This window comes from Cryptomeria japonica, chromosome 9 (genome assembly GCF_030272615.1).
Source record: "Cryptomeria japonica chromosome 9, Sugi_1.0, whole genome shotgun sequence".
Taxonomy (NCBI): Eukaryota; Viridiplantae; Streptophyta; class Pinopsida; order Cupressales; family Cupressaceae; genus Cryptomeria; species Cryptomeria japonica.
In genome coordinates, this window is record NC_081413.1 from 640601668 (window position 1) to 640628574 (window position 26907).

At 38.8% G+C, this 26907-nt stretch overlaps 1 protein-coding gene across 3 annotated transcripts in view; it reads right to left on the reverse strand.

The window, feature by feature from the left end:
- Positions 1-26907, reverse strand: part of LOC131030980 (anaphase-promoting complex subunit 7) — a 184826-nt gene that overhangs the window by 125446 nt on the left and 32473 nt on the right. For all 3 annotated transcript variants that reach the window (XM_057961965.2, XM_057961966.2, XM_057961967.2), the window contains 2 exons: positions 13953-14090; positions 13769-13831 (listed from right to left, as the gene is read on the reverse strand). In XM_057961965.2, coding sequence (XP_057817948.1) covers positions 13769-13831; positions 13953-14090 — 201 coding nt within the window. The remainder of the gene's footprint in view (positions 1-13768; positions 13832-13952; positions 14091-26907) is intronic.

Below are 26907 nucleotides of genomic sequence, written 5' to 3' on the forward strand. Positions count from 1 at the left end.
AAGGATTTGACCAGAATTGTAGACTCTTGGGGCATAGATGAGAGAGTTGGATGCATGTTTGCCTTAGGGAGGAGGTTTTAGACCTTGTGAGGATGAAAGCTAGTCTAAGAGGAGAATTTTGCTCCTGACACTTCCAAAGGGTCTAGAGCGAATTCTTCCCTTTTTGCCTTCCTTTGACCTTAAAACCTAGTTTGACCTTGCCTAGACCCAGTTGGATGGAGGTTTGTCTTGATTGCGATGAAAGGAAGTTGATTTGACCAAGTTTGTGTGAGAATGAGTTGAAAGAAAGATGAAAATCAACTTGGGAAATGATTTTCGCTCCTGACCCTTCCAAAGGGTCCAGGGCGAAAATCCTTGAAGACCTCAAATTTTCACTTATCAAGGCCAAATTTCTAGTTCCTAAGGCACGTTTGAAGGTATTTTTGAATGTTCTAGCCTTAGGGAGTGAGTGAAGATGAAGGATTCCAGCCCAGAAGATGAATTTCGCTCCTAACCCTTCCAGAGGGTCCAGAGCGAAATTCTTGAAAACACTCATTTTTCCTTGGCTAAAGTCAAGATCTTGGCGGAGATACAAGAGGAAGGATCTATGTTTGCCCCCCAAACAGGATTGGAAGTGAAAAAGTCAAGAATCAAGCTCAAAACATGATTTTCGCTCTTGACCCTTCCAAAGGGTCCAGAGTGAAAATCCTTATAGCTCCTGATTTCTTCCTTGTTTGGGTTAGGTGTTGACATGATGGAGGATGAATGGGTATGTTCTTGTCCTTAGGAGGTGAGTAAAGGTGGATGAGGTGAAGATTTTAGCCAAGAATGTAAATTTCGCTCCTGACCCTTCCAAAGGGTCCAGAGCGAAATTCATTATGTACTTCATTTGCTCCCTTGTTTTAGCTTGAAACCTTGATCCTTAGATGGAAAACGATCTATATTTGCCTCCAAGAGAAAATTGAAGTTTAAAAAATGAACAATCAAGCCCAAATTGTGATTTTCACTTCTGACCCTTCCAAAGGGTCGAGAGCGAAAATCCTCCTAAGGCTCATTTCCTCCCTAGTTTGACCAAATTTTGAGTTGCAAGGCATCTTGAAGGGAAGTGTGGACATGTTTGGACTTTGGAAATGTTTGAAAGCCTTGAAAAAATGAGGGATTCTAGCCAAGAAGGTGAATTTCGCTCTTGACCCTTCCAAAGAGTCCAGAGCGAAATTCGTTGCAAACCTATTCTTTTTACCTTGTTTTGGCTTTAGACCTTATCCCTTGGGTGAAGAATGATGTTTAGTTGCCTTCTAGAGTGGATTGGAGTTGAAGAGATGAAACATCAAGTCAAGAATGAGATTTTCGCTCCTAACCCTTCCAAAGGGTCCAGAGCGAATTTTCTCAAAACCTCTCTTTGCTCTCAACTTTGTGCTAGATCAAGCATGGGCTAAGGTAAAATCAAGAAGGAGATGTCCCTAAGAGTGACTTCAAGTTGTTTGAAAACATTGACAAGTGAAGGATTTTGAGCCAAATAGTGGAATTCGCTCCTGACCCTTCCAAAGGGTCCAGAGCGAAATTCCTAGAAACACCTATTTTTCCATTAGAGGAGGTCTAGTCCTTGGATTTTTATGGCATGGATGGAAGTGAGATATCATGACTTTGCCTCTTGAGGTGGTTTGGAGTTGGAGAAATAGAGAATCAAGCCTAAGAATGAGATTTTCGCTCTTGACCCTTCCAAAGGGTCCAGAGCGAAAATACTAAAATTACCTTCTTTTCCTTACAAAATCAAGTCAACTTTGACTCTTTATAGTTTGGATGAGTGTGAGGAGAGGTGTTCTTGCCCTGTTGAAGTTGATTGAGGTCGAATGATGGAGGAGTAAGCTCAAATAAAGGATTTCGCTCCTGACCCTTCCAAAGGGTCCAGAGCGAAAAACCTAGGATCACCTACTTCCTTTGCAAGACAAGTTCAAAATTTTGATTTTTTATGGCCTAGATGGGAGTGAGGCGATGTGTCCTTGGTCTTGGAGGTGAATTGAAGTTAAATGATGGAGGAACATGCTAAAAACTTGAAAATCAGGCGAAAATTCTACAATCACCTCTTTTTTCTTACAAAATCAAGTCAAACTTGGGTTGGATGAGAGAAGAGAAGTATTTCCTTGCCTTGTGAAGTGGATTCAAGACGTAATGATGAAGGAATGAGCTCAAAACAAGATTTTCGCTCCTGACCCTTCCAAAGGGTCCAGAGCGAAAATCCTCAAACACATCCTATCTTCAAAGAGTTTGTGCCAAGTCAGGCCTAGATCAAGTCAGGGATGCTCCTAGGATTGCCCTTGAATAGTTTGTTGCCTTCAAATATGCTAATTTCAAGCTAAAAAGTGAATTTTGCTCCTGACCCTTCCAAAGGGTCCAAGGCGAACTTCTCTAAATCAACTATTTTTCCCCTTGAATGGAGCTAAAACATTGATACCCGTGGCATGGTTGAGGCTGGAGTGAGATATTCTTGCCTTGAAAGGTGAATTGAGGTAAAGGAAGAGTAAAATGAAGCCTAAGGAAAGAATTTCGCTCCTAACCCTTCCAAAGGGTCCACAGCGAAATTCCCATTATCACCTGATTTACCCATGTGAGAGGCTAAATTTTATAGATCCCTGGACTTTGTTAGGCCAAAACAAGCATATGCACACCTTTAATATGATTTTTGGAGTAAGAAATGAGGCAATTAAGGCCAAATCAAGCAAATCACTCCTGGCCCTTCTGAAGGGTCCAGGGCGAAATCCCTGAGGAAGCCTATGCTTCGCCTTGTTTGAGCTAGACAAAAAACATGAAGGTATGACAAATCAAGATTGTGAGGAGTGAATAAGCCTAGATGAAAAGTTCAAATAAGCCTTCTTGAAGTAATTTAAGCCTTCCTCATATCTTAAGCATTCTAGTGCCTATGGAGAATGAGCCTTCATCAAACCTTGATCAAGCTTTAGCATCCACTAAGCTTACTCTCATCTTTTCACCAAATTTGCTAATTAAATCTCATTTGGGGGACTAAGACAAATTCGCATGAATTAAGGCACTTATAATTGATTAATTAATTTTTCTAACCCTTAAAATAAATAAAAAATCAACCTTTGGGCGTTGAAATTATCCTAAATTTAAAAAATCCCCACTTGAGCGATCAAAATTTATTATTTTCACCTATTTATCAGGTCGGCCATGCTTGTGGAGGGTTTTTTTTTAATTTATTTATGCCTTTCCCAAGTCAGGCTAGGGGTAAAGTGAGGTGAGCGCCCTATATAAGGGAGATGTGTTTTTGAAATTTTAAATCATTCATTCATTTTCCCTTGTGCGAATTTAAAGAGCAGATTTGGCGGTGCGAAATTGAGCAGATTGAAGGTTAATTTCCAGATTTTGGAGAATACTTGAAGGCTGGTTGAAGGCGAACTCCTTGCTGGAAGCTGATTGAAGGTTAATTCAGGGAGAGTCTAAAATTCAGAATAAAGACCTCTTATCCAGCAAATTCCCATTTTCCTTATCCATTCTTTTCAAGGTTGATGGTTAGAATCAAGGAAAAGGTATGTACAATCAGATTTTTGAAAGCTTATTCAAGATTTAATTTAATTTTTCATAGCATGGTTAAGTCTTTCACAATCTGATTTAATTCATAATTAGTATCATACTATTTTCAAATTGTAATCTTCTTATTTCCTTGGAAAAACTTAAATTCCATACCTTAAGGTACTATGCTCAAACCTAACTTTAAGCCTTTCTTGTAGGTATCAAATGACGACCCCCAAGGCTAGTGGATCCAATACCCGACAGGCCCTCATCAAGGAGGATCAAAAGAACGATGAATTGGAGACCAGGATCGTGTCCAAGTGGAGCAATATCGGAGACACCAATCTAGGAAACTTCAATGTGAAGAAGTTTTGGGAAGCGCCCTACATCGGCAAGCCGTCACCTGTTGCGAAGAGGATAATTGAGAGTGGCATCATCAAGGTCGCGAGTTTCCCTCCTGCAGTCAAGTGTCACGAGTTGATGATCAAATGTGCCCGGCACTATGATTCACATTCGAGGATGATCGTAGCTGAGGATGGAACAGTCTTAGCCTACCTTTCGGAGGAAGCTATAAGTGAAGCTTTTCATCTCCCAGAGCAGAGAGACATGATCTACAAAAGTCTAGAAGGAGGTAGGTCTGTATACGAGGATGATCCCGATTCCTGTCTGAACTTCATCAACAAGAATTGGTTGCTAAAAAGTCGACCTCGCCTAAACAAGATTCCTAATACTCCGCACAGGATTGATTTCCAGGAAGAGTTCAAGGATTTGATAACCATGCTCAATTGGGCTATTGGTGCCTCTCAAGCCGCCTTCTTCGACAAATGGATGTTCTTCTTCATACAAGTGATTATGCAAGGACAAGGAAAGTTCAACTGGGCTAGAATCATTAGTAATAACCTGGATGTACAGTTGAGGAGGCTAGCCCCTACCAAGTCTTTTCACATGAGTTCATATGTCATATATTCCTTAGTCAAAAGTTTTGAGTACGCAGGGCTACCTCACAGAGGAGTTGTTGGAAGAGGACCCGGAGAAATAAAAGCTTGTGATTCTTATGTTCAACTACATCATCCACCAAAGAATGATTACAAGCTAATCAATGATACCTTCACAATGTATATCACCAGGACATTGCAAGGAGGGATTCAAAATCGATTGTCTCTGGAAGCTCAGGAGCTCGTGAAGAAGCATGGTGCATGGTTCATTCAGTTTCTGAAATTCACATACATCAGAGTTCATGGATGTCCTTCACCTCCCTACATGTTGCCGAGATAGCCTACAGACAAAATAATACTACTTGAAGAGACTAGACAGTTGGCAGCTTCTGCTAGAGCATCAAGGCACAAACATGGAAATGGAATTCCTGTGCCCATCCTGTTGGGAAATTCAATTGAACCATGTCCTAATTCTCAAGCCACAGAAGATGCAGAGAAGGAATTATCTCTATATTAATTCACATCCTTTGCCTCAAGGGAGAATTTTGATCCTCATGGTCATATAGAAGAGACAGTCGGGAAGAAGTACAAGTATGACTTTCAAGTAGAAGACTTTTGGATGAATATTCAGGATGATATAGAAGTGAAAAGAAAGATGCATTCCAGATTACCCTTGGATCTCATCAGGAAATGCAAAATTTACAGAGTAGCCGATCAAGCCCAAGATAATGGTAGATACCTCCAATCATCCTATGAGAAGGAAGATAAAGAAGTGAAGATAGATTGGAATGAGCTAGAGGTTTCGGACCTAAGAGCATTGATGACTCCTGTATTAGCTTGTACTCGTAGATGGGTAGACGTACAACATCAAAAGTTGAAGGAGCAGAATGTATCCATGACATTCACCCTGGAGACAAGAACAGAAGAAGGAGAAGCGAGTGTGAGTGAGAATGCTTCCCATTCCAAGGGATCAAAGAGAAAGGAAGGACCTGAGAAGAGAGAGCATTCCAAGAAGAAACAAAAGGTGAATCCTGATCATCCACCAAGTACATCTTCCAGGCCTGAAAAAGAAGCAAGTCAAGGAGAAGATCAAAGGCAGATAGTGTATGAAATTGATGAGTCTATGGAATCCATGGTGCAGAATGATAATCGAGGTAAAGGAGAGGCACCTCAGCATTCATCTAGTCAATCTCTTCAGGTTGGTGCTGATGAACAACAGGAAGGAAAGAATGATGATGAAGCAACATCTCCTTTCAGGGAAGATAAACCTCTGCCTAAAGAAATACAAGTTAGGGAAAGAAAGTCTTCTATTCCAGATTGGCTAAAAGAGAGGCTAACAAGGGTAGTTGTGGTCAAAGAGGAGGAACAAGTGTTCGACTTGGAAAGTCTCATAGGAAGTTCTCATGAAGAGGTCGAAAAGAAGAAGGCCACCAAGATGTCAAAAGTGATTAGAGATGAAGCAAGATCCCGAAAGGTCCAGATAGCTACACCATTGGTAGACAAGTATGAGGATGAGATCCTAGCAGAAGAATATGATCTAGATACAATTGATCTTGGCCCACTTACCTCCAAGTAGGCTATGGAAGAAGCAACTGATTCAGTGAGAGCACTTAACGACAAACTCAAAGAAGAAATGGAAAAGAATGAGAAGCTAGAAAGAGAGGTCAGTGCTTGGAGGAATTACTTTAGCCATCTTAATCAACCTTTGAGACGACAAGATCCAGCAATATATCCTTTGCATGCACTTCCTCTTGAGTCAGTAAATGAGGCAGAATGAATGAAGAGCTTAGCTCAGATCATGAGTTTTTGGATTGATGAATCTTACAAGGTTGCCATTGAATTTGCAACAACGATGATGAAGACGGTCCACCGGGCTATCCAAGTTCTTGAGATCATCCATAATCTATTGGTAACTATGGATGCATTTGCTCACACTAGAGATGTTGTCATCTTGGTCTTGCAAGTGATAAGAAGGACACCAAAACAGATTCTAGCACAAGAGAAGATAATGAGTGGAGAAGCCCATAGTCTTCCGCAGTGGTCAACTTTGCTCCAGATAAAGGAAGTTCTTTTCGAAGATATCAGTTCCAGGTGCAGCCAAGTTGAGGGAACTATCCATCCTATTCAAGACAAGGTATTTGAGGTATTGTGTACGATCCTTGGCAGAAGAATTGAGATCGAGACAGATGTAGACATCCAAGAATTGGAAGACAAGATCAGGATCATCTTTTGCAAAGAGGAGAACACAGTCACCGAAGAGCAGCGAAATCAGATGCATGCTACTATGTTCCTGATTGAGAAAACAAAAGAGGTGGAGCTTGGATGGGAGACAACTCTTCTCACTGCCTTTGATCAAGTTCTTCACTTGGAAGAAAGGATGAAGAATCTTCCTGAGATTCCCATTGTTGAGATTGAGGCGATCACGTCCAGATTCATTGAGTATGCTAGAAAAGAGCATAGAAAAGGGAACAAAGTTCTAGATGAGAAGTTGTTATAAAATGACATGGCAACTTAATTCCTATTGGTCTATGTCTCCTCGTTATTTGTGCCAATTCCTATTGGCTATGGATTGATAATGTTTATCTAAATGCGGACTTTTTTTGTAACCAACCCTAATTAGGGTTTAGGTGTCAAAATCTCAACCATCGATCTTCTTTTGATCCACGTCGTTCATTGTATTTCAGAGTGCTATATAAGCCCTCGCTCATTTCATTTTAAAGAGTTAGAAAAAGTAACAGAGAGAATTAGAATTTTTAGAATTTAATATTGTCAGCAGCATAGAAATAAGTAGTGAAGAGAGAAAGTTGAACAATTGTTGTTTATTTGGCTATGAGATCAATGAAATATTGAAGTTATGGTGTTTTATTGCAATCCTTGTGGCTATTTTCATGGTTGTTTATCTTCTTGAATCACTCCTAGTAGAGATAGCGTTTAAGTTTTATGTTTGAAGGACGAATGTTGTGCTTGATCTTTGATAAGACTCATATTCCAAACCACTAGCTCCTCACTGATTGTAAGAACGCCCTGTGTAGTCAACTAGAAACGTCATTGAATCCCCTTAGTGATTTGAACATCATTGAATCCCCTTAGTGATTTGAAAATCATTGAATCCACTTAGAAGATCGCCCCAATTCCAGTGGAGTTGTAACTTCTTGGCAATACTGAAATTGGTAGAGTCCTATCAAGACCAATCATCACTGAGTCATTCTTAGGATTAATTTAGTCTCACCTTCTCAAAACCTTTATCTTTTGATCTTTTTGAAACATCAGTTAGCATTAGATAAATCCTATTCCCTCATTTGAAAAGTAGTCACACGAACAAGCTTTCTCTGAAAGTACACAAGGCCCCTTGAAAAACAGTAAACACAACGACCACTGGTGCTTATCCACGAGTAGAGAACCTACATAAAAGAACCTTGAAGTTTCACCGATTGATCCTTTTTTGCGATATCTTCAGCATTCGGAAACTTTACTCAAAAGAGGATAAGATACCTCTGGGTATTTTATTCTGTGTTTGGTCGTGTACAAAATACACATCAACAGGCTCATGGATGTTGTGAATGTTGGCCATAAATGCAAAGTTGACTGTATTTGTTGCTTTCTCTTTTTGCGAGCGGATCTGCCCTCAATAAGCTCATCATCATGAAGATCTCCGATAGTCTTGGGCCCACCACTTAGGCCTAAGGGTAGAAGTTGTTGGGATCCAAGAACACTAAGACGGGGGGGTGAATCAGTGTTCTGCTGGTAATGTAAATTTAACCTTATTAGCACAACAACTCAGCAACCGATATACATAAAAGCATATAACAATAAGTAACAATGCAACCACAAAGATGAACACCATAACACCACAGATTTATACATGGAAAACCTCAATGAGGAAAAACCACAGTGGGATTGGAGACCCACAATATCTATCCACTGATCAGATGAATAAATATTACAATAAGGGGCTTGCACATACAGGAAGGCCAACAGCCTAGAGCGCACTACTCATCACAAAAGGAGTTTCACTGACTATTGGAAAACATCGGACTCCAATCCGGAATGAAGATTGAACTGCTAGAATAGCATCTCCTATGCCTAAGTAGAGTTTCAGTTAAGCTCAATACCGGAGGTCTTAAACCTCTTACACAAACCCAATTCGATCACCTATGATCGACCAAAAGCTCTGCATATGATTAGAACCTTATTCACACGCAGATAATCCCATAAATCGCCGTAACCATGATCTACAAAGAGATCTTACATCATATTTATACAAACCCGGGACCTAAACAATTAGGTCGGCCACCTAAAAGATAATAAAATAAATTCGTTACATAATCCTGCAAACCAATGATAAACCAAGTCGGCCTAATACCGAAACAACATAAACCAATCAATAAATCCAACTGGTAACGCATCGGGAGCATCAACCAACACGTTACATAAACCAGTCCATAACCTAGCAGAATAACACCGAACCTAAAATAGGTCGCCATAAGCCAAATGAAACACCACCAATTAACTAGAATACGAACATGATAACCATCAGCATCCTAATAACCTTCTAGAAGCCGCACCAACACCACTTATCGGATTCATCAAAAGATCTTCAACAAAGCTATATCGGTAAAACCCTTATCAGTAACCAAAAGGCTTACTAGAACAAATGATAGCTTTCGGATAATCAAATCCCGAACCAACTGAATGTGATACGCATCAGGAACACATGAATAACCAATCCAAACCAATTCCATAAGTCGGAACATACCGGAGAAGATCTCCAGATCAACATTATAATCCAACCACTCTACTGGAACCCAGTAGACAACAAAACAACTAGTGTTGACATCAATGACAAACATCAATGCAACACATAATCAATTCCTCCAAATTGCCAATAGAAGTACCAACATCTGGCATTGGAGGAACAACATCCCCTCGAGTTTCTGGAACAAAGTCATTTGGATGCGAATCCTGTGGAAAATCAGGTGGTATTAGATCGGTAGATTCCTCATCTTCAGAGTCATAATGCTCTGAAGCCCTCCCATCATGGGAACCAAGAGGAAGATGAACATCAACATCAAGAGTCTACATAGACGGAGTCGCAGGACTAGGAGTAGTAGGCATGAATGGACCAATAGTCTCATCAACCACAACATCACGACTGAAAATGAGACAATCTATCTCTACATCAATCAACCTATAGGCCTTGTGGTTGTCGTTGTAACCAGTAAACATAAGTGTTTGGCTCTTTCAATCCAGCTTAGCACACTTAGCGTCTAGAATCCATACATGAGCCATAGAACTGAAGACTTTCAAATGGCCCACTTTAGGCTTGCGTCCTGACCAAGCTTCTTCAAGAGTCATCTTCTTAACAGCATGTGGAGGTGACCGATTTAGCAGATAGACTGCAATGTAAACAGCTTCAACGTAGTATTTCTTAGGAACATTTCTATTTTCTATCATAGAACGAGCCATTTCAGTAATGGTGCGATTTATACGTTCAACTACACCATTCTACTGAGGGGTGTATGGTGTGGTGAGTTGGTGTTTAATGCCATGTGTAGCACAAAATGTAGAGAAGTCATTGGAACAAAACTCCCCTCCATTATCTGACCTTAGAGTGACAATCTGAGAACTGGATTCTTTCTCAACTAAGGCCTGAAATTGCTGAAATGTACTAAGCACATCTGATTAATCTTTCAGAAAATACACCCACATTTTACAACTGAAATCGTCAACAAATAACAGGACGTACCTGCAACCAGTAACAAATGGACTGATCATTGGCCCACATACATCAGTGTGAACCAATTGAAGGACCTTGGAGGCTCACCGAGAATCACCATCCGAGAATGGTGTCTGATGCTGCTTCCTAGCTTGACAGGCTGCACAAACTCCATGATTTTGAGGTTGGATCTCAGGTAGACCAGCAACCAAACCCTCTTGATATAACTGAGAGAGATAGTGCACGTTTAAGTGCCAATAATGTTGATGCCAAAGTGTTCTGATGGATGTACTCCTATCAACCAAAGCATGCTCTTGAGAATCACCGAAATCGACAAATCTATACAAACCATGATCTTCAAGTCCTATAGGGATTGTAGTACGAGTCTCCCTATCAACGATGTTACAGATGGACGAACTGAAGACAATATCTAATTGAGGATAATGCCTCATGATCTAATTGATGGAGAGGAGATTATGTTCCATACCTGGAACATAGTAGACATCAAGAAAAATTAAATTTCTACCTCCTGAGTGAATCTGGACAGTGCCCTTACCAGCAACTGTGTACTCTTCCCCTCCTCCGAAGATTATTGAATTCGAAAATGGGTCAAATTTCGTGAACCAATCCCGACGATAAGTAAAATGCCACGAAGCTCCTGAATCAATATACCAGGCAGAAGAGTGTATTGGATCTGCTGATCTCTTGGCCATAAAAGCATAGAAAGCAGATTCTTTCTGCTCAGAGTGTTCAGTGACATTTGCTTTCTGTTGAGACCCTCCATCCTTCTTTTGTTCAGAAGCCAATCGAAGTCGACACTCGGCCTTCATGTGACCAAACTTGTGACAATAATTGCACTGAACATTCTTCTTCTTCTTGCTATCCTGAGAAGAACCAGAGCCTTTCGGCTGAGAAGATTGAGCCTTCCTTTGTTCTTAGCAGAAGATTTGGCAGAGAATGCTTGCTCGGTGGAGGGAGAACTAGTACTACTTCCAAACTGTTGTCGCCACTGATCTTGTTGTAAAAGCTTGTTACAAAGATCGGAAAACTTCAAATCGACGTCAGTGGAAGTGATATTGAGTGTTTCGATGAAATGCTCATACAAGCGTGGGAGACTCTTCAGAGTAATGACCACCATATCTTCTTCCTCCATTTTTCGACCAATAGCTTCCAGCTGGTCGCGAATATCTTTGATCTTTGTCAGATGCTCTTGAAGAGATGTTTATTCATCCATCATGATCATGAAGAGCATATTCTTAACAAAGAACGCTTTGCTCTTGTCAGATGTTTCATGAAAACTCTTCAAATGATCCCATATTTCCTTCGCATTTTTGTCGGACGGTACCTGAGGTAGCTGCTAATCAGTATCAGAGAGTTTGATGAGCATGATGGCTTCCCGATTGCGCTCATCCCATTTGTCCTAATCTTTTCCACCAATGTCTGGACGTTGAGACGTGCCTGGAACAACTGCATCAAGACATCGATACTCAAAAATCATCAACATACGTTGTTTCCAGGTGTTGTAGTAGCGGCCATTAAACTTCTCGCTGCTTTCGAGCATAATGTTCGTCAGTGATGCCATCACGTACCCCAAGGTCGAACTGGTGAAGGCACGAATGTATGAAAACCAAAGGATGAAAACAGAGGGTGTTTAGAAACAAATTCTACAACTCGGATTCAGAGGCAGAAACTGAAACCCTTGCACGGTTTTCGAGGCATAAATTTTTTGGAAGACCCAGAAAAATCTGATGACAATGCAGTTCAGATCTCGAAAAACCCTAGCACAGCTTTCGAGGTAAAATTTTCGATTGACCCAGAAAAATCCGACGAAGACCCAAAAAACCTTGCGAAAAAAACCCAAAAAGAATCTGCAATAAGAATATTTTTTTTGAAAACGAAGGGGTCAAATATGCAAGCTCAAAAAATGCACGAAAAACGATGCACCCAGAAAAATCCGACAACAACCTAGTTGAGCTCTCGAAAAACCCACAACGATTCTACAACCGAAATAAAATTCGCCTTGAAACAGAGGATCAAAACCCTAGGCAAAGTTGCAGAAACCCTAGGTGAAAAAAAAATCTGATGGTGACCCAATTGAGGTTTCGAAAAACCCACCAAGAATCTGCGATCGGAAAAAAAAATTGCCTAACAAAGGGTCAAAACCCTAGGTTGTTAAAAAACATTCATATTTTCTGAGAAAAAAAGGTCCCGTGCCCTAGCTCTGATACCATGTGAAAATCAAATTCACTGGTAAAATATCTTAGTTCATATTAACTAGTAAAGATTACGATTTATAGAAATACAAAACACTATAGAAATTAATGATATTATCTAGCTCTATCTACCTAATACTGTAGATACATTAATGAAATCTAACAACCGAAGTTGACCATTAACAATATAAAGAATTATTATTCTAACAAAAACACCATGTGCTAATAATATTTGTCAATCAATAACTACATACGTAGGTGCCACAAGTCTTCCCAATTAAAATTAAATCTAAAAAGTGACTAAAGCTACATGAGGAGTCTCCAGAACATCCACACTGAAAATGAACTAGAGAGCATATAGTAGAATTCAAGACTTCAGTGATGTTTTGGGCCAGTACTCGCCAAGTAACACGAAAGCAAACTCACATAGTGGAACAAGGAAACAGGCTGTAGCCTCCAAAAGCAAAATAAATCCTATTTTTTTCACATTTATGATTATGCTATTGTGCCCTTCAATCATTGACTTTTTTTTCAGTTGATTTCAACTTCTTTCATATAATCTTTGACTAATCTGGCAGATTTATTAACTCGAACCAAGAGGTAACTCTTTTTCTAGGTTTTTATTTTGGTTTTTGCTATTTTTTCTTTCATTTTTGTTACTTTCTAGCACTTCTAGGATTTTAATATTTCATGTTTTGTTTCTTTTTCCTTTTCTTCCTTCATTCTTCTATTGTCTTTTTCCATTTCTTCCACATCCCCAATATATAAGGAAATTGAAAACATGTGCTCCACACTAGCAGACATATCCATTTAAACTCTAAATTCAACTACTAAGGTTGTTTGTACTGTCAAAACATTTAGAACTGAATACCAAGCACATCCAATGATTGTTTCCAATCAAAAACCATATAATATCACTCAGGGCTTACAACGTCACTAGAACATTAAGTTATTAAAAGATGAAGAACCATACCAACTAAAATGTCTTTGACTTCAAATATTCCTGGAAGTTTAATGAAAAACAAAACAAAATTATCAAAATGAGGAGCCAAAATTCAAGTAAAAAGTTTATTTCCACTTCTTGTAGTCAATCAATGTGAATGGATAATGATGATCTTTAATGTAGCATAAAATATAGTGATTTGATTGAGATTATTACAGTTGGTCAAGGAAGTGAATTTATAACAAATAAACAAAGTAATCCTAAAAGAGCTATCTTGGAATGGGGTCACCAATCCAATTTAGAACTTAATATAGGAATATATATGTAGCATTTCTTAATCTATTTCTACTAAATTTTAATCTCTAAATGACCTCCTCAAAGTGCATGTAATATTATGATTGCTAGAAAACAGCTACAAATGCTTACCATAATAAAGAGAGAGAGAAAAACAGACCTCAGTGAGAGCTGCTCTAATGTCATGGAGATCCATATGACAAAGCCCAATTTTGAACTTAACCTGCAACAAATATTATTACAAATATAACCAGCATAAGAATAAAATCTAACTCATTTACTTTAAAACAAATGATGGTGAGACAAAACAACCAAATAGGACAATGTCAAACTCCATATGTTACCTCATTCTCATTAAAGGGTGAAACATGGATAGGATTTGTTGAAGATATCCTATTTCCTGTAGGTAAAATATTTCTTGATCCACTTACACTTTGCTTAGGAATAAGCTTGGAACAGTGATATGCTGTTCTGTAAACATTCTGTTAAACATGACAAGCATTGATGTTCTTAGTTCTAAAGCACCTAGGTACACTTCAGCAACTAAGCAAGGATACAAAACTTGACAGAAATGTAAAAATATATCACACGTAGCAGAATACTGATAGCTGGAAAAGATTGATGATTACAGTTTATTCATGAACATTATGTTAAGGAATATAAATCATAGATAGAGAATACAGCAGTCTGGTAATACGCAGTGAAGACAGATTTTAATATAATTACTGCAGTGAGTATGTGTTAATTCTGATGAGCATATATAATAATCAACGTTCAATGTTATATCGACAGTGTTGCTGGTCTTTGAACCGCCACTGTAATTGGTTCATTCCCAGCAAGTGTCGATGGACATATATGTAGACCAACGGAGGGTCATGTCCACGTAGGGGCATGACTTCTACGTGGCTTATGCCATGTAGAGTCATGTCCCTACGGGGACATGGCCCTTCGTTCCAATGATCACCATTTGTTAACAGCGATGATGCTTCGACTTGCTAACCACCCGATAAGTATCGGGATTATCTTCGAATAATGTCAATTATATTTATATATATATATATATGGGAATCGCTTCAATCCGAATGAAGCTATTTCTTAACACTCCCTCTTAGCAAAAGAGGATTGAATTTATGATTAAGTTTAAGAAGCAACAAATTCTAGATATACATATTCGTTTGACATGATCATTCACTCAGTAACACTTACTACTGAAATGCTTCATATCTTAAGGAGATATAGGATATCTGATATCCAACACACTAGGACAACAACTACTTGAAGTCTTATCAGATAAAAACCTTGATTCTATTGACAATTGTAACATTTGTCATAATCAGAGGTGAAATAATTTCAGTATCATGATATCCGGCACATCCCGGGACAGCAATTTAATGTAGTCAATCATGACACGATTGTTATCATAATTTATGACATATGATAACAATTCAATCACAACAAATTTAGTATCAAGATTTCCGGCACATTCCGGGACAGCAATTTAATGTAGTCAATCTTGATAACCGATCAGGCTATTGAGAAGGTCGTCACCTTACAATAGTGATCATTACATCACATGGACGATCGTCACCTTCCATAACACATATATGCAATATTGCGTTCAAGATATTCATGAATATATCAATTACATATGATTTAAAATTAATGTTTAGAAATCTCCATTATAATTTAGTCATACCAAGTTTACCTCTAAAGTACTCTACTTTCAACTTTGCGAGAGGTTTGGTGAATATGTCGGCACTTTGCTCTTCAGTGCTGATGTAGGTCAATTTGATGACATTTCTGTCTACCATATCTCTTATGTAGTGATATGGGATTTCTATATGCTTCGATTGATTGTGAAAAACTGCATTTACAGAAAGTTTGATGCAGCTTTGATTATCACAGTGAATCACAGTGGGTTTTAGGGGCTTCCCAAATAGTCCAACTAGTAATTTCCTTAACCATACTGCCTCGCGTGCTCCCATGGACGCAGCTATATATTTGGCTTCAGTGGAACTTTGAGCAACTGCTAACTGTTTTCTGCTAAACCAGGATATCATAGCTGATCCAAGACTAAAGCAACACCCTTTTGTACTTTTACGATCAATGGAACTTCCTGCCCAGTTGGAATCAGAATACCCTTGGAGTTGTAACTCAACGTTTTTATACTTCAGGCCAAGTCCAATAGTGCCATGCAAGTATCTCAGAATATGTTTAGCAGCCATTAGGTGAATTTTCTTAGGTTCACACATGAATTGACTCAACACATTGGTAGCATAACAAATATCAGGGCAAGTATTTACCACATATATGAGAGATCCAATAATCTGCCTATAGTATGTAGGACCTGTAGGTTCTGAGTCTAGTGCTTCACTTTTGAGCTTATGAAGATTTGTTTCCATTAGGATAGATAGAGGCTTACAATCCATCATACCAAATCTGGTCAGGATATCAGTGGTGTATTTTCCTTGATTTAGGAAAATGTAATTCTCTTTTTGCCATACTTCTAGGCCCAAAAAATAGTGTAGTAGACCTAGATACTTCATATCGAATTCAGCCACAAGATCTTGTTTGCATTGTGCAATGAGGTGATCTTCTCCTGTTATTAATAAGTCATCAACATAAAGAACAAGTATTAACATGTCACCATCCGATATTTTGAAGTATATGTTGGAGTCTGCTTCATTTTTTGAATATCCTAGTTTGGATAAATAACTATCTATTCTTCCGTACCATGCCCTGGGAGCTTGCTTAAGGCCATAGAGAGCCTTTTTTAGTCTACACACAGAGATTTTTATCATGTGTAGCAAAGCCTTCAAGTTGTTCTATATGAACTTCTTCCTCAAGAACTCCATTCAAAAAAGCGGTCTTCACGTCCATTTGGTGTATCTTCCACCCTTTGGAAGCTGCAATGGCAATGATGGTTCTTACAGAAGTATAGCGGGCAACTGGAGCAAAAGTCTCTTCGTAATCAATTCCTGCCTTTTGAGAGAACCCCTAGCAACGAATCTAGCTTTGTGTTTTTCAATACTACCATCTGGTGCATATTTGATTTTGAATAACCACCTTGATGAGACAACTGATTTGTCTCTTGGTCTAGATACAATGTCCCAGACATCATTTTTTAAGATAGATTGGTATTCTTCAATCATTGCATCTTTCCAAGCTTGACAGGTTAAGGCTTCTTCAACATTTGATGGTTTGGATTTTGTGAGTTCAGTCATGAGTGCAACATAGCATGATTGACTTCTTGATTTCTTATTCTCTTTGAAGATTTCATCGGGTTCCACATTATTTTCTTCAATCATCTTCCTTGCCCATAGTGGTTTTTTCTTGTTGTTAGGATTTCCAGCATTCTCGAAATTAGGTGATTGAAGTTCATGATTTTCTATGCTATTCTCCCTCTGATTTTCAATTGTAGAATTTTCATCTAATTCTGCAATTAGATCATCTTCTGCACTTAGAGATAGTTTATAAGCAACATCTTCTTCAAATTTGACATCTCTACTGATTTCAATAGATCTTCGTCTTGGAATGTAAACTCTATATCCTTTAGTGGTTTCACTGTAGCCAACAAATATGCCTTTCTTCCCGGAGGGTTCTAGTTTGGTTCTCTTTTCTTTAGGAATGTGAAAATACACGTGACAACCAAAAATTCTTAGATGGCTTAAATCTGGTTTATTTCCTGTAAATGCTTCTTCAGGTGTTATTTTCTCTAGAATTGAATGAGGGCATCTGTTTTGAATATATACAGCAGTATTTGAGGCTTCAGCCCAAAATGAGATATGTAGATTTTGATCATGCATCATTGCTTTAGCGGCTTCGATGATGGTTCTATTTTTTCTTTCTGCGACTCCATTCTATTGAGGATTATAAGATACAGTACACTCCCTCTTAATCCCAACAGAAATGCAGAATTCTTTAACATTTTCAGAGATGTATTCACCCCCATTATCTGATCTTAGAGTCTTTATTTTCTTCCCAGTTTGATTTTTCACTAAGGCTTTAAATTCTTTGAATTTTGATAATACTTCATTTTATTCCTTGAGTATTATGAAATAGATCCAAATTTTTCTAGAGTAGTCATCAACAAATATCACGTAATACAAGAAACCCCCTAGTGATGGTAATGACATTGGACCACACAAATCAATGTGGACAAGTTCTAGTACAATTTTTGATTTGTGCTCACTTGAGGGAAAGGACCCTTTTGAGTTCTTCCCTAGAGCACATCCTTTACAAGTTCCAACATGACCAGATTTTAGATTTGGTAATCCTGTGGTAATCTTTCCTATAGAAGGTAGGGCACTAAATCGAAGATGTCCTAATCTTATATGCCAAATTTCATTAGAGTTTGATACTTCCAGATTTAGTGCTTGTTTTTTAATATTACATAATTTGTATAAACTACCATCTCTAGATCCTATAGGAATAGCATTCTTTATATTAGAATTTTTAGGCCAGACTAGGACTTTATCTTCATGGAAGGTAACACGATATCCTTGATCAGCTAGTCTTGAAATGGAGACCAAATTCCTTTTGATACCTAGTACAAAAAGAACATCTTTCAATTGAAAGGTAACTCCTGTTCTTAATTGAATTGAGCGGGTCTCAATTCCTTTCACTAGAAAGGTAGAATTGTCTCCTATTGTAACTTCTTCAGTTGAGTGGCCTTCAAAGGTTTCGAATTGATCTCGAAATCCAGTTATGTGTCGAGAGGCTCCACTGTCAATGATCCACATATGCTTGTTTGAGTTTAGTTCACTTGATAAGGCTAGGAAAAATAGAGGATTCTCTACTTCCTTGACTTCAGCTATGGTTGCTTGAGCTTTCTTTCTTTCTGGACACAATCTGTGAGTGTGTCCAAATTTATCACACTTGTAGCATTGAATCTTGGGAAAATCTTTGCTTTTGTGGTTATTTCCTCTCTTCCGTTTAAACTTCCTTTTCTTTTCTTTGTTGCTTGTGTTAGCATGTAGTGCTTGAATTTCTCCCTCTTTGTTTGGACCCAATCCTCTTGTGATTAGTCAAGATTCTTCTTGAGTGCAATCATTCTTGAGTTGATCGAATTTTGGTAGTGTCGGATGAGCACTAATGCCTTGAATAAAAGATTCCCAACTAGATGGTAATCCCTTAAGTGCTATTAGAGATAGCTCCAAGTCATCTACATTATTTCCAATAGTTGATAATTGGTCTTTTAACTCTGAAATCCTCATGAAATAGGAAGTAATCAAGGTTACCAGGAGACAGGGGTACTTGGAGACTTCGGAGACTGGTACCGGTACTGGTACGGCTAATTTTCAAAAATAGGAGACGGGGGTACTTGGAGATGCCGATTTTATTTTAAATATAATTTAATAATTTCTAAAACATATCATGACAGAGAACTTTGAAACAGAAACAATGGTAAAATTTAACATTAACTTTAAAATTGAACAAAAATTGAAATTAAAATTGTTTATATTGTTAATAGCCGGTCTAAATTGTTTAGTGAAAGTAAGGTAATATAGATGTTGAGCACACTCAATATTGTCTGCTAAATGGTGAAGGCAATTTCTATTTAGACTATTACAATGATAAGAAATCAGTCCTCACAAAAAGTCTATGCTATCAATAGATCCGATCACTATAACTTTGCATGGACTTGCATGGATTTTTGTCTTTCTGCGAAACAATTTCCTTATTAGTTATTTCCCTACGGCTTCGCTTTGCTGTAAGCTTCTCTTATTTATTGTTTATATTTTTTTTTGCCTTTTTACTGCATTTTGCCCCAAGTTTTTTAGGAGGAGACTTCATTTTTTGGTCGGGAGACTTTGGAGATGGCAAGAGACGGCAGTCAAAAGAACCTTATGCATCAAGAAGTTTCCGGAGACATCTCCGGTACTGGAGACGGGTCTCCGGTACTGGTACGCATCTCCAGGGGTAGGAGACGGGCCTCCTGGTAATGCGGGAAGTAATTGATTCTCCTTTGTTCATGTAGATATGCATTAATTGCTGCTTTAAGGTGAGCAACCTACTTGCATTATTTATTTCATATGAGTTTGAAATGGTCTTGAACATATCATAAGCTGTAGTAAGTTTTGAGATGGTGGGAAGAATGTGATCTTTAACAGCATCAATTATGATTTTCTTAGCTTTGTTATTGTGTCTTTTCCAGGTTGTTTTCTCTGGCTCGTCTTCAAGCATCTTAGTGTCTTCTTCTATGTATGTATCTAATTCGAGTTCTTGAAGAACTGCTGTTATTCGAATTCTCCAAGAGACAAAGTTGGTTGCGCCTTCAAGTCTATCCTCCACTCTAACGTTGTTCACCATGATTGCTTTCCTTTGATTCTTAATGCAAGTCAGAAAAGAGTTTTGTTTTTCTTGTTTCTTTTTATTGTTTCTCTAACAACGTGGCTTTGATACCATGTTAAGGAATATAAATCATAGATAGAGAATACAGCAGTATGGCAATACGCAGTGAAGACAGATTTTAATATAATTACTGCGGTATGTGTTAATTTTGAAGAGCATATATAATAATCAACGTTCAATGTTATATTGACAGTGTTGCTGGTCTTTGAACTGCCACTGTAACTGGTTCATTCCCAGCAAGTGTCGATGGACATATATGTAGACCAACAGAGGGTCATGTCCACGTAGGGGCATGACCTCTTATGCCATGTAGAGTCATGTCCATACGGGGACATGGCCCTTCGTTCCAATGATCGCCGTTTGTTAACAGCGATGATGCTTCGACTTGCTAACCACCCGATAAGTATCAAGATTATCCTGTTTTATTATTCTTCGAATCATGTCAATTATATTTATATATAGATATATATAAATATATATATATATATATATATATATATATATAATTAAAAAAAATGTTTTGTAAGTAAAATTGAGTCGTAAACCTTTTGGTGAACATTTGGTATCTTTGAAGTAATCTTGCCCTTCAAAAAATTTTAAAATTTAGTGTTTTCCCAAAATCAAGAAGCCCGGCCTTATTGTTGTGACCATTTCACACATCGCCCCATCAAAATGGGGACCCCCTCTTTTTCGCTTTGTTTTGCTTGTTCTTCTCTCTGCTTTTAGGATTTTGAGTGAGTGAGTGGTTTGTCTGGGCTAGGGCTAAACCTTAGGGTTTCTTTTGATGTCATTCAAGATGAGTCCAGTCAAATTTTGAAAGTTGTTAGGCGTCCTCCCGAGAATTGAGACGATTGTGAAATAAGGTAAGCCTGTCAAGGGAGTCAAATAGGTCTCAGGTTAAGTCTAGATTGAAGGTCTTTACGGTAAGGTCCAGTTGTTTCCTGGTCTAAGTCAGTTAAACACAGTCAATAAAGAAAGTGAGTCTAGTGGGCTAAGTTGAATAAGTGAAGAAATAGATCAAGAGCCTGATAATGCCAATTTCGCTCCTGACCCCCTTTGAGGGCCTAGGGCGAAAATCCTTGTAGACTGGATTTCCTTCACAATTTTGGCTAAGTGTTAGCATATTTTTTGAAGGCGAAATTGTGTTCTTGCCTAGGTGAGTTTTGATGAATTTTTTAAAGCAAGATGATGCCTGAAATAGAGAAGTCGCTCCTGACCCTTTCTGAGGGTCCACGGCGAACTTCATCCTAAAACACAAATTCTTGTTTTGAGGAGGCTTGCTAACTGGTTCCTGGCCTTGAGAATGACCTAACTCTGCATTGTGAAGTGATTGGAGACTTAAATTTTGAATAGTTTTGCCAGAAAGGGTAATTTCGCTCCTGACCCTTGCTGAGGGTCCAGGGCGAAAATGTTATTTAAGGCATTTTTGTCACTGACTTTTCTAATTTGTTTTGTGCAAGGTCTCCAGGAGGGATGATTGGGCGTGACTTGATGCTTTTGAAGATTTGAAGGCATGAAAAATGATGAATTTTGAAGGCTAAGGGAAAAATCGCTCCTGACCCTTGCAAAGGGCCCAGGGCGAAATTTTGATTTCCCTCATCTTATAGCGAAAAAGGGACCAAGTGTTGGGCATGAATGGAAAATGAATGACTTTCTCCACCCACCTGAAGGAGTTTTAACTTGAAATGATGAAGGATCTTGTAGGAATCATTAAATCGCTCCTGACCCTTGCTAAGGGTCCAGGGTGAAAAAACTTATTGGAGTAATTCTTGACCTTGATTGGTCAAATTAAGATATCAAAGGCATGGTGGGGGATGAGATGAGCGTGATAAAGTATCCAGACTTGATTGAAGATGATGGATTGAAGGAGTTTTGCCCAAGAAGAGTAATTTCGCTCCTAACCCTCTCTAAAGGTCCAGAGCGAAATTCTTTATATGCACATTTTTTGGACCTTTCTTGGACATGAATTTTTATTCATAGCGTGAAACAAGATGAAATCTTCCTTAGCAAAGACATTTCATGATGAAAAGTGAAGCATTTTGATCTAGAGGGCAAAATTCGCTCCTGACCCTCTCTGAAGGTCCAGAGCGAAATTTTCAAAAGGCACATTTTCTTGCAAAGTCAAAGTGATTTTATAATTGGAATAGGTGAAAGCAAGTGTGTTTTACCCATTGAATATAACTTGGACAATCAACGAGGAAGTAATCAAGCCAGGTTTGAAAAATCGCTCCTGACCCTTGCTGAGGGCCTAGGGCGAAAAGCCTAATATTGGACATTTTTTTCCGAGTTTGGACAAATCTAAGCCTAGACATGAGCTTGAAATGATGTTTAAATTGCCTCAAAGTGAAGAAGGAATGTTAAGAATGCAAGATTTGAAGGCAATTATCAAAAATCGCTCCTAACCCTTGCTAAGGGTCCAGGGCGAAAAAACTTGAAAGAAAATTTTATTGCTTATTTTGGAGGCATTAACATGATCTAGCTAGTTGAGAAGGTGTCTTGATAAGGAAATGAGGATTTGTAGTCAAAAATGAAAAAATCGCTCCTGACCCTTGCTGAGGGTCCAGGGCGAAATCATCATGGAATTTCACCAAGCCTTGTTTTAAAAAATTAATATCCTCCAAATTGCATTAGATCGCCAAAATTGCTAATTTTGAGGTGTTTGAAAAAATTAAAATTAAATTGGCATTTAATGAAAGACATTTTGGCATTTAATAAATTAATTTTAAGCCTTAAAAATCGAACTTCTATCTTGGAGGCATTTAAAATTAATTTTTTATTAAATCAAAATTAAATATGGTGCGCTTAAGGTCTTATTTTTATTTATTTTGCCAAGTCGGCCCCTCCTTTTTGGAATTTTATTTATTTTTTAACCTCTTTTTGCCAAGTCGGCCTAGAGGGAGCAAAGGGGTGAGCGCTCTATATATTGGAGGTGTTTGTTCACAATTCAAATCATTCAATCATTGCTTCAAGTGCGAATTTGGAAGGCTGATTAAAGGTGCGAAATCTGGTTTGCTTGGAGCGATTTTCTTTCAAGTGTTGGAGGCTAGAAGGTGGTGGAGTTGATTCTTGTGAAGGCTAAAGGAGGCGCATTTTATTCAAGGGAGAGCTTTGATCTACATTTTCCCTAGCGAAATTCACCTATTTTTGCATCATTTCTTAGAGTTAGTACTCAAGAGGAGGTGTCAAGATGGCGACTCCAAAGGCGGGAGCATCTACTAGTCGCCCGGCTCTCATGAAGGAAGATCAAAGGAACGAAGAATTGGAGACCAGGATCGTGTCCAAATGGAGCAATATCGGAGATACCAACTTAGGAAACTTCAGTGTGAAGAAGTTTCGAGAGGTCCCCTACATTGGCAAGCCATCACCTGTCGCGAAGAGAATAATTGAAAGTGGCATCATCAAGGCGGCCGGTTTCCCTCCAGCAGTCCAGTGTCATGAGCTGATGATCGAGTGTGCCGGCCATTATGACTCACAATCGAGATCGATCGTATCCAAGGAAGGAAACACTTTGGCTTACCTTTCAGAGGAGGCTATAAGTGAGGCTCTCCATCTTCCAGACCATAAAGATATGATTTACAAAAGTTTAGAAGGAGCCAAGTCAATGTATGAGGATGATCCCGACACTTGCTTGAATCTCATCAATAAGAATTGGTTGCTCAAAAGTCGTCCTCGCCTGAGCAAGATTCCCAACACACCACATAGGATCGACTTCCAGGAGGAGTACAAAGATTTGATAACTTTGCTCAATCGAGTTACAGGGGCTCCTCAAGCCTTCTACTTCGAAAAGTGGATGTTCTTCTTCATCCAAGTGATAGTCCAAGGAAAAGGAACGATTCATTGGGCTAGAATTATTAGCCATTGTCAGGATGTGCAGTTGAGAAGGCTAAGACCTACTAAATCATTCCACATGAGCTCATATGTCATATATGCCCTGATCCGGAGTTTCGAATATGCAGGGCTACCTCACAGAGGAGTGATCGGAAGAGGACCCGGAGAGGTGAGAGTTTGTGACTCTTATGTTCATTTGCATCATCCTCCTAGAGGTGACTACAAGTTAGTCAATGACACCTTCACAATGAACATCACTAGGATATTGCAAGGTGGGATTCATAATCGACTATCTCTGGATGCACAAGAACTTGTGAAGAAGTATGGTGCATGGTTCATCCAGTTTCAAAAGTTTACATATATCAGAATTCATGGGTGTCCTTCACCTCCCTACATGTTGCCGAGGTATCCGACAGACAGGATAGTGCTACTTGAGGTGACTAGATAGTTGGCAGCTTATGCAAAGGCATCCAGACACAAGCATGGACATGGAGTTCCTGTGCCCATCATATTGGGGAATTCAGTTGAGGTATGTCCTAATACTCAAGCCTTGGAGGATGCAGAGAAGGAATTGGCTTTATATTCATTCACATTCTTTGCCTCGAGGGAGAATTTTGATCCTCATGGTTATATGGAGGAGACAGTGAGTAAGAAGTACAAACACGAATTTCAGGTAGAGGACTTTTGGATGAATCTCTCAAGTGATTTAGAAGTGAAAAGAAAGATGCATTCCAGGCTACCCTTAGATCTCGTCAGGAAATGCAAAGTTTATAGGGTAGCTGATCAAGCATAGGATAGCGGTAGACATCTCCAGTCATCTTATGACAGAGAAGACAAAGCAGTGAAGATAGATTGGAATGAACCTGAGGTTTTGGACTTGAGAGCTTTGATGACTCCAGTTTTGTCATGTACTCGCAGATGGGTGGATGTACAACATCAGAAGTTAAGAGAGCAGAACATACCAATGACTTTTACTTTGGAGGAAACACCAGAAGAAGGAGGAGCGAGCGTAAGTGAAGACAATTCTCATCCTAGAGGCGCAAAGAGGAAAGAAAGACCTGAGAAAAGAGAACCCTCCAAGAGGAAGCAAGAGGCCAATCGAGATCGCCCATCAGGTTCATCTTCTTGACATGGAAAGAAGGCAAGTCAAGCTGAAGGTCAAGAGAAGATGGTAGCTGAGATTGATGAATCTATGGAGTCCATGATACAGAATGATAAGCTAGAGAGGGGACAAACATCTCAACATTCATCAAGTCAACCGCTACAAATTGATGAGCTACAGGAGAATCAAGAAAATGATGATGAGGTGACATCTCCTCTCCAAGAAGATGAACTGTTACCTAAGGAAATACAAGTTAGAGAGACACGATCCGCCATTCCGGATTGGTTAAAAGAGAGACTGACAAAGGTGATTGTGATTGAAGATGAAGAAGATGTGATTGACTTAGAGAGCCTTATAGGAAATTCTCAAGAAGTAACGGAGAAGAAGAAGGCCACCAAGATGTCCAAGGTGATCAGAGATGAGACAGGATCCAAGAAATTACAGATAGCTACACCAATAGTGGACAAGTATGAAGGTGAAATCCTTGCAGTTGAATATGATGTAGAAACATTTGAGCTTGGTCCACTCACTACTAAACAGGCAGTGGATGAGGCAACCGATTCATTTAAAACACTTAAGGGCAAACTTAAAGAAGAAATGGAAAAGAATAGAAAGCTTGAGAGAGAGAGAGAGGTGCTTGGAGAGGCTATTTTAGTCATCTCAATCAGCCTTTGAGACGTCAGGATCCAGCAGTATCTCCTTTGCAGGCACTTCCCCTTGAATCAGTTGGTGAGGCAGAAAGAGTCAAGAGCTTGGTTCAGCTTATGAGCTCTTGGATTGACAAATCCCACACGGTAGTTGTTGAATTTACAACAAGAATGATGAAGACAGTCCACCGAGCTATCCAGGTCCTTGAGATCGTCCACAACCTAATGATAACTGTAGCCGCTTTCGCTCACACTAGAGATGTTATCATTCCTGGTTTGCAAGTAATCAGGCAAACACCAAGGAAGATCCTAGCACAAGAAAAGATAATGGATGGAGGAGCTCATACCCTACTTCAGTGGTCAACTCTACTCCAAATGAAAGAAGTTCTTTTTGAAGACATCTGCACCAAATGCAATCAAGTTGAAGGTGTCATCCATCCAATTCAGGATAAGGTGTTTGAAGTGTTGTGTACCATTCTTGGCAGGAGGATCGAAGTTGAGACAGATGTGGACCTCAAGGAGTTGGAAGAGAGAGTCAAGGTCATCTTTTGCAAAGATGAGAATGTCATCACACATGAGCAACGGGATCTAATGTTCACTATTATGCTCCTGATTGAGAAGATCAAAGAACTCGAACCTGGATGGGAAACAGCTCTTCTCACTGCCTTTGATCAGGTTATCCACTTGGAGGAACGAATGAAGAATCTTCCCGAGATTCCTATTGCTGAGATTGAAGAAATTGTGTCCAGATTCATTGCATATGCTAAGAAAGAGCATTGGAAAGGGAACAAGGTTCTAGAAGAACAATTGTTATAGAATGATGTGGCATCTTAATTATCATTGGTCTATGTTTCCTCGATTTTTGTGCCAATTAAATATTTGGCTATGCATTTAATAATGTTCATCTAAAAAGGGAACTTTTTGTAACAAACCCTAATTAGGGTTTAGGTGTCAGAATCTCAGCCATTGATCTTCTTTCGATATGGGTCGTTCATTGTAATTGAGGATGCTATATATACCCTCACTCATTTTCTTTTTATTATTAGATATGAAGGAGATAGATAATAGTTAGAGCTTTGGAGAGAAGAAAGTTATTTTGTAGCAAGATTGAGTAGTGAAGAAAGAATTTTGAACAATTGTTGTCTATTTTGGCTTTGAGATCAATAAAATATTGAAGTTATGGTGTTTTATTGCAATTCTTGTGGCTATCTTCATGGTTGTTTACTTTCTTGAATCATGCTCAATTGAAGTAGTATTTAAGTTTGAAGGACTAAGTGTTGTGCTCGATCTTTGGTAAGATTCACGTTCCAAACCACTAGCTTCTTACTGATTGTAAGGACACCTTGTGTGGTCAACTGGAGATATTGA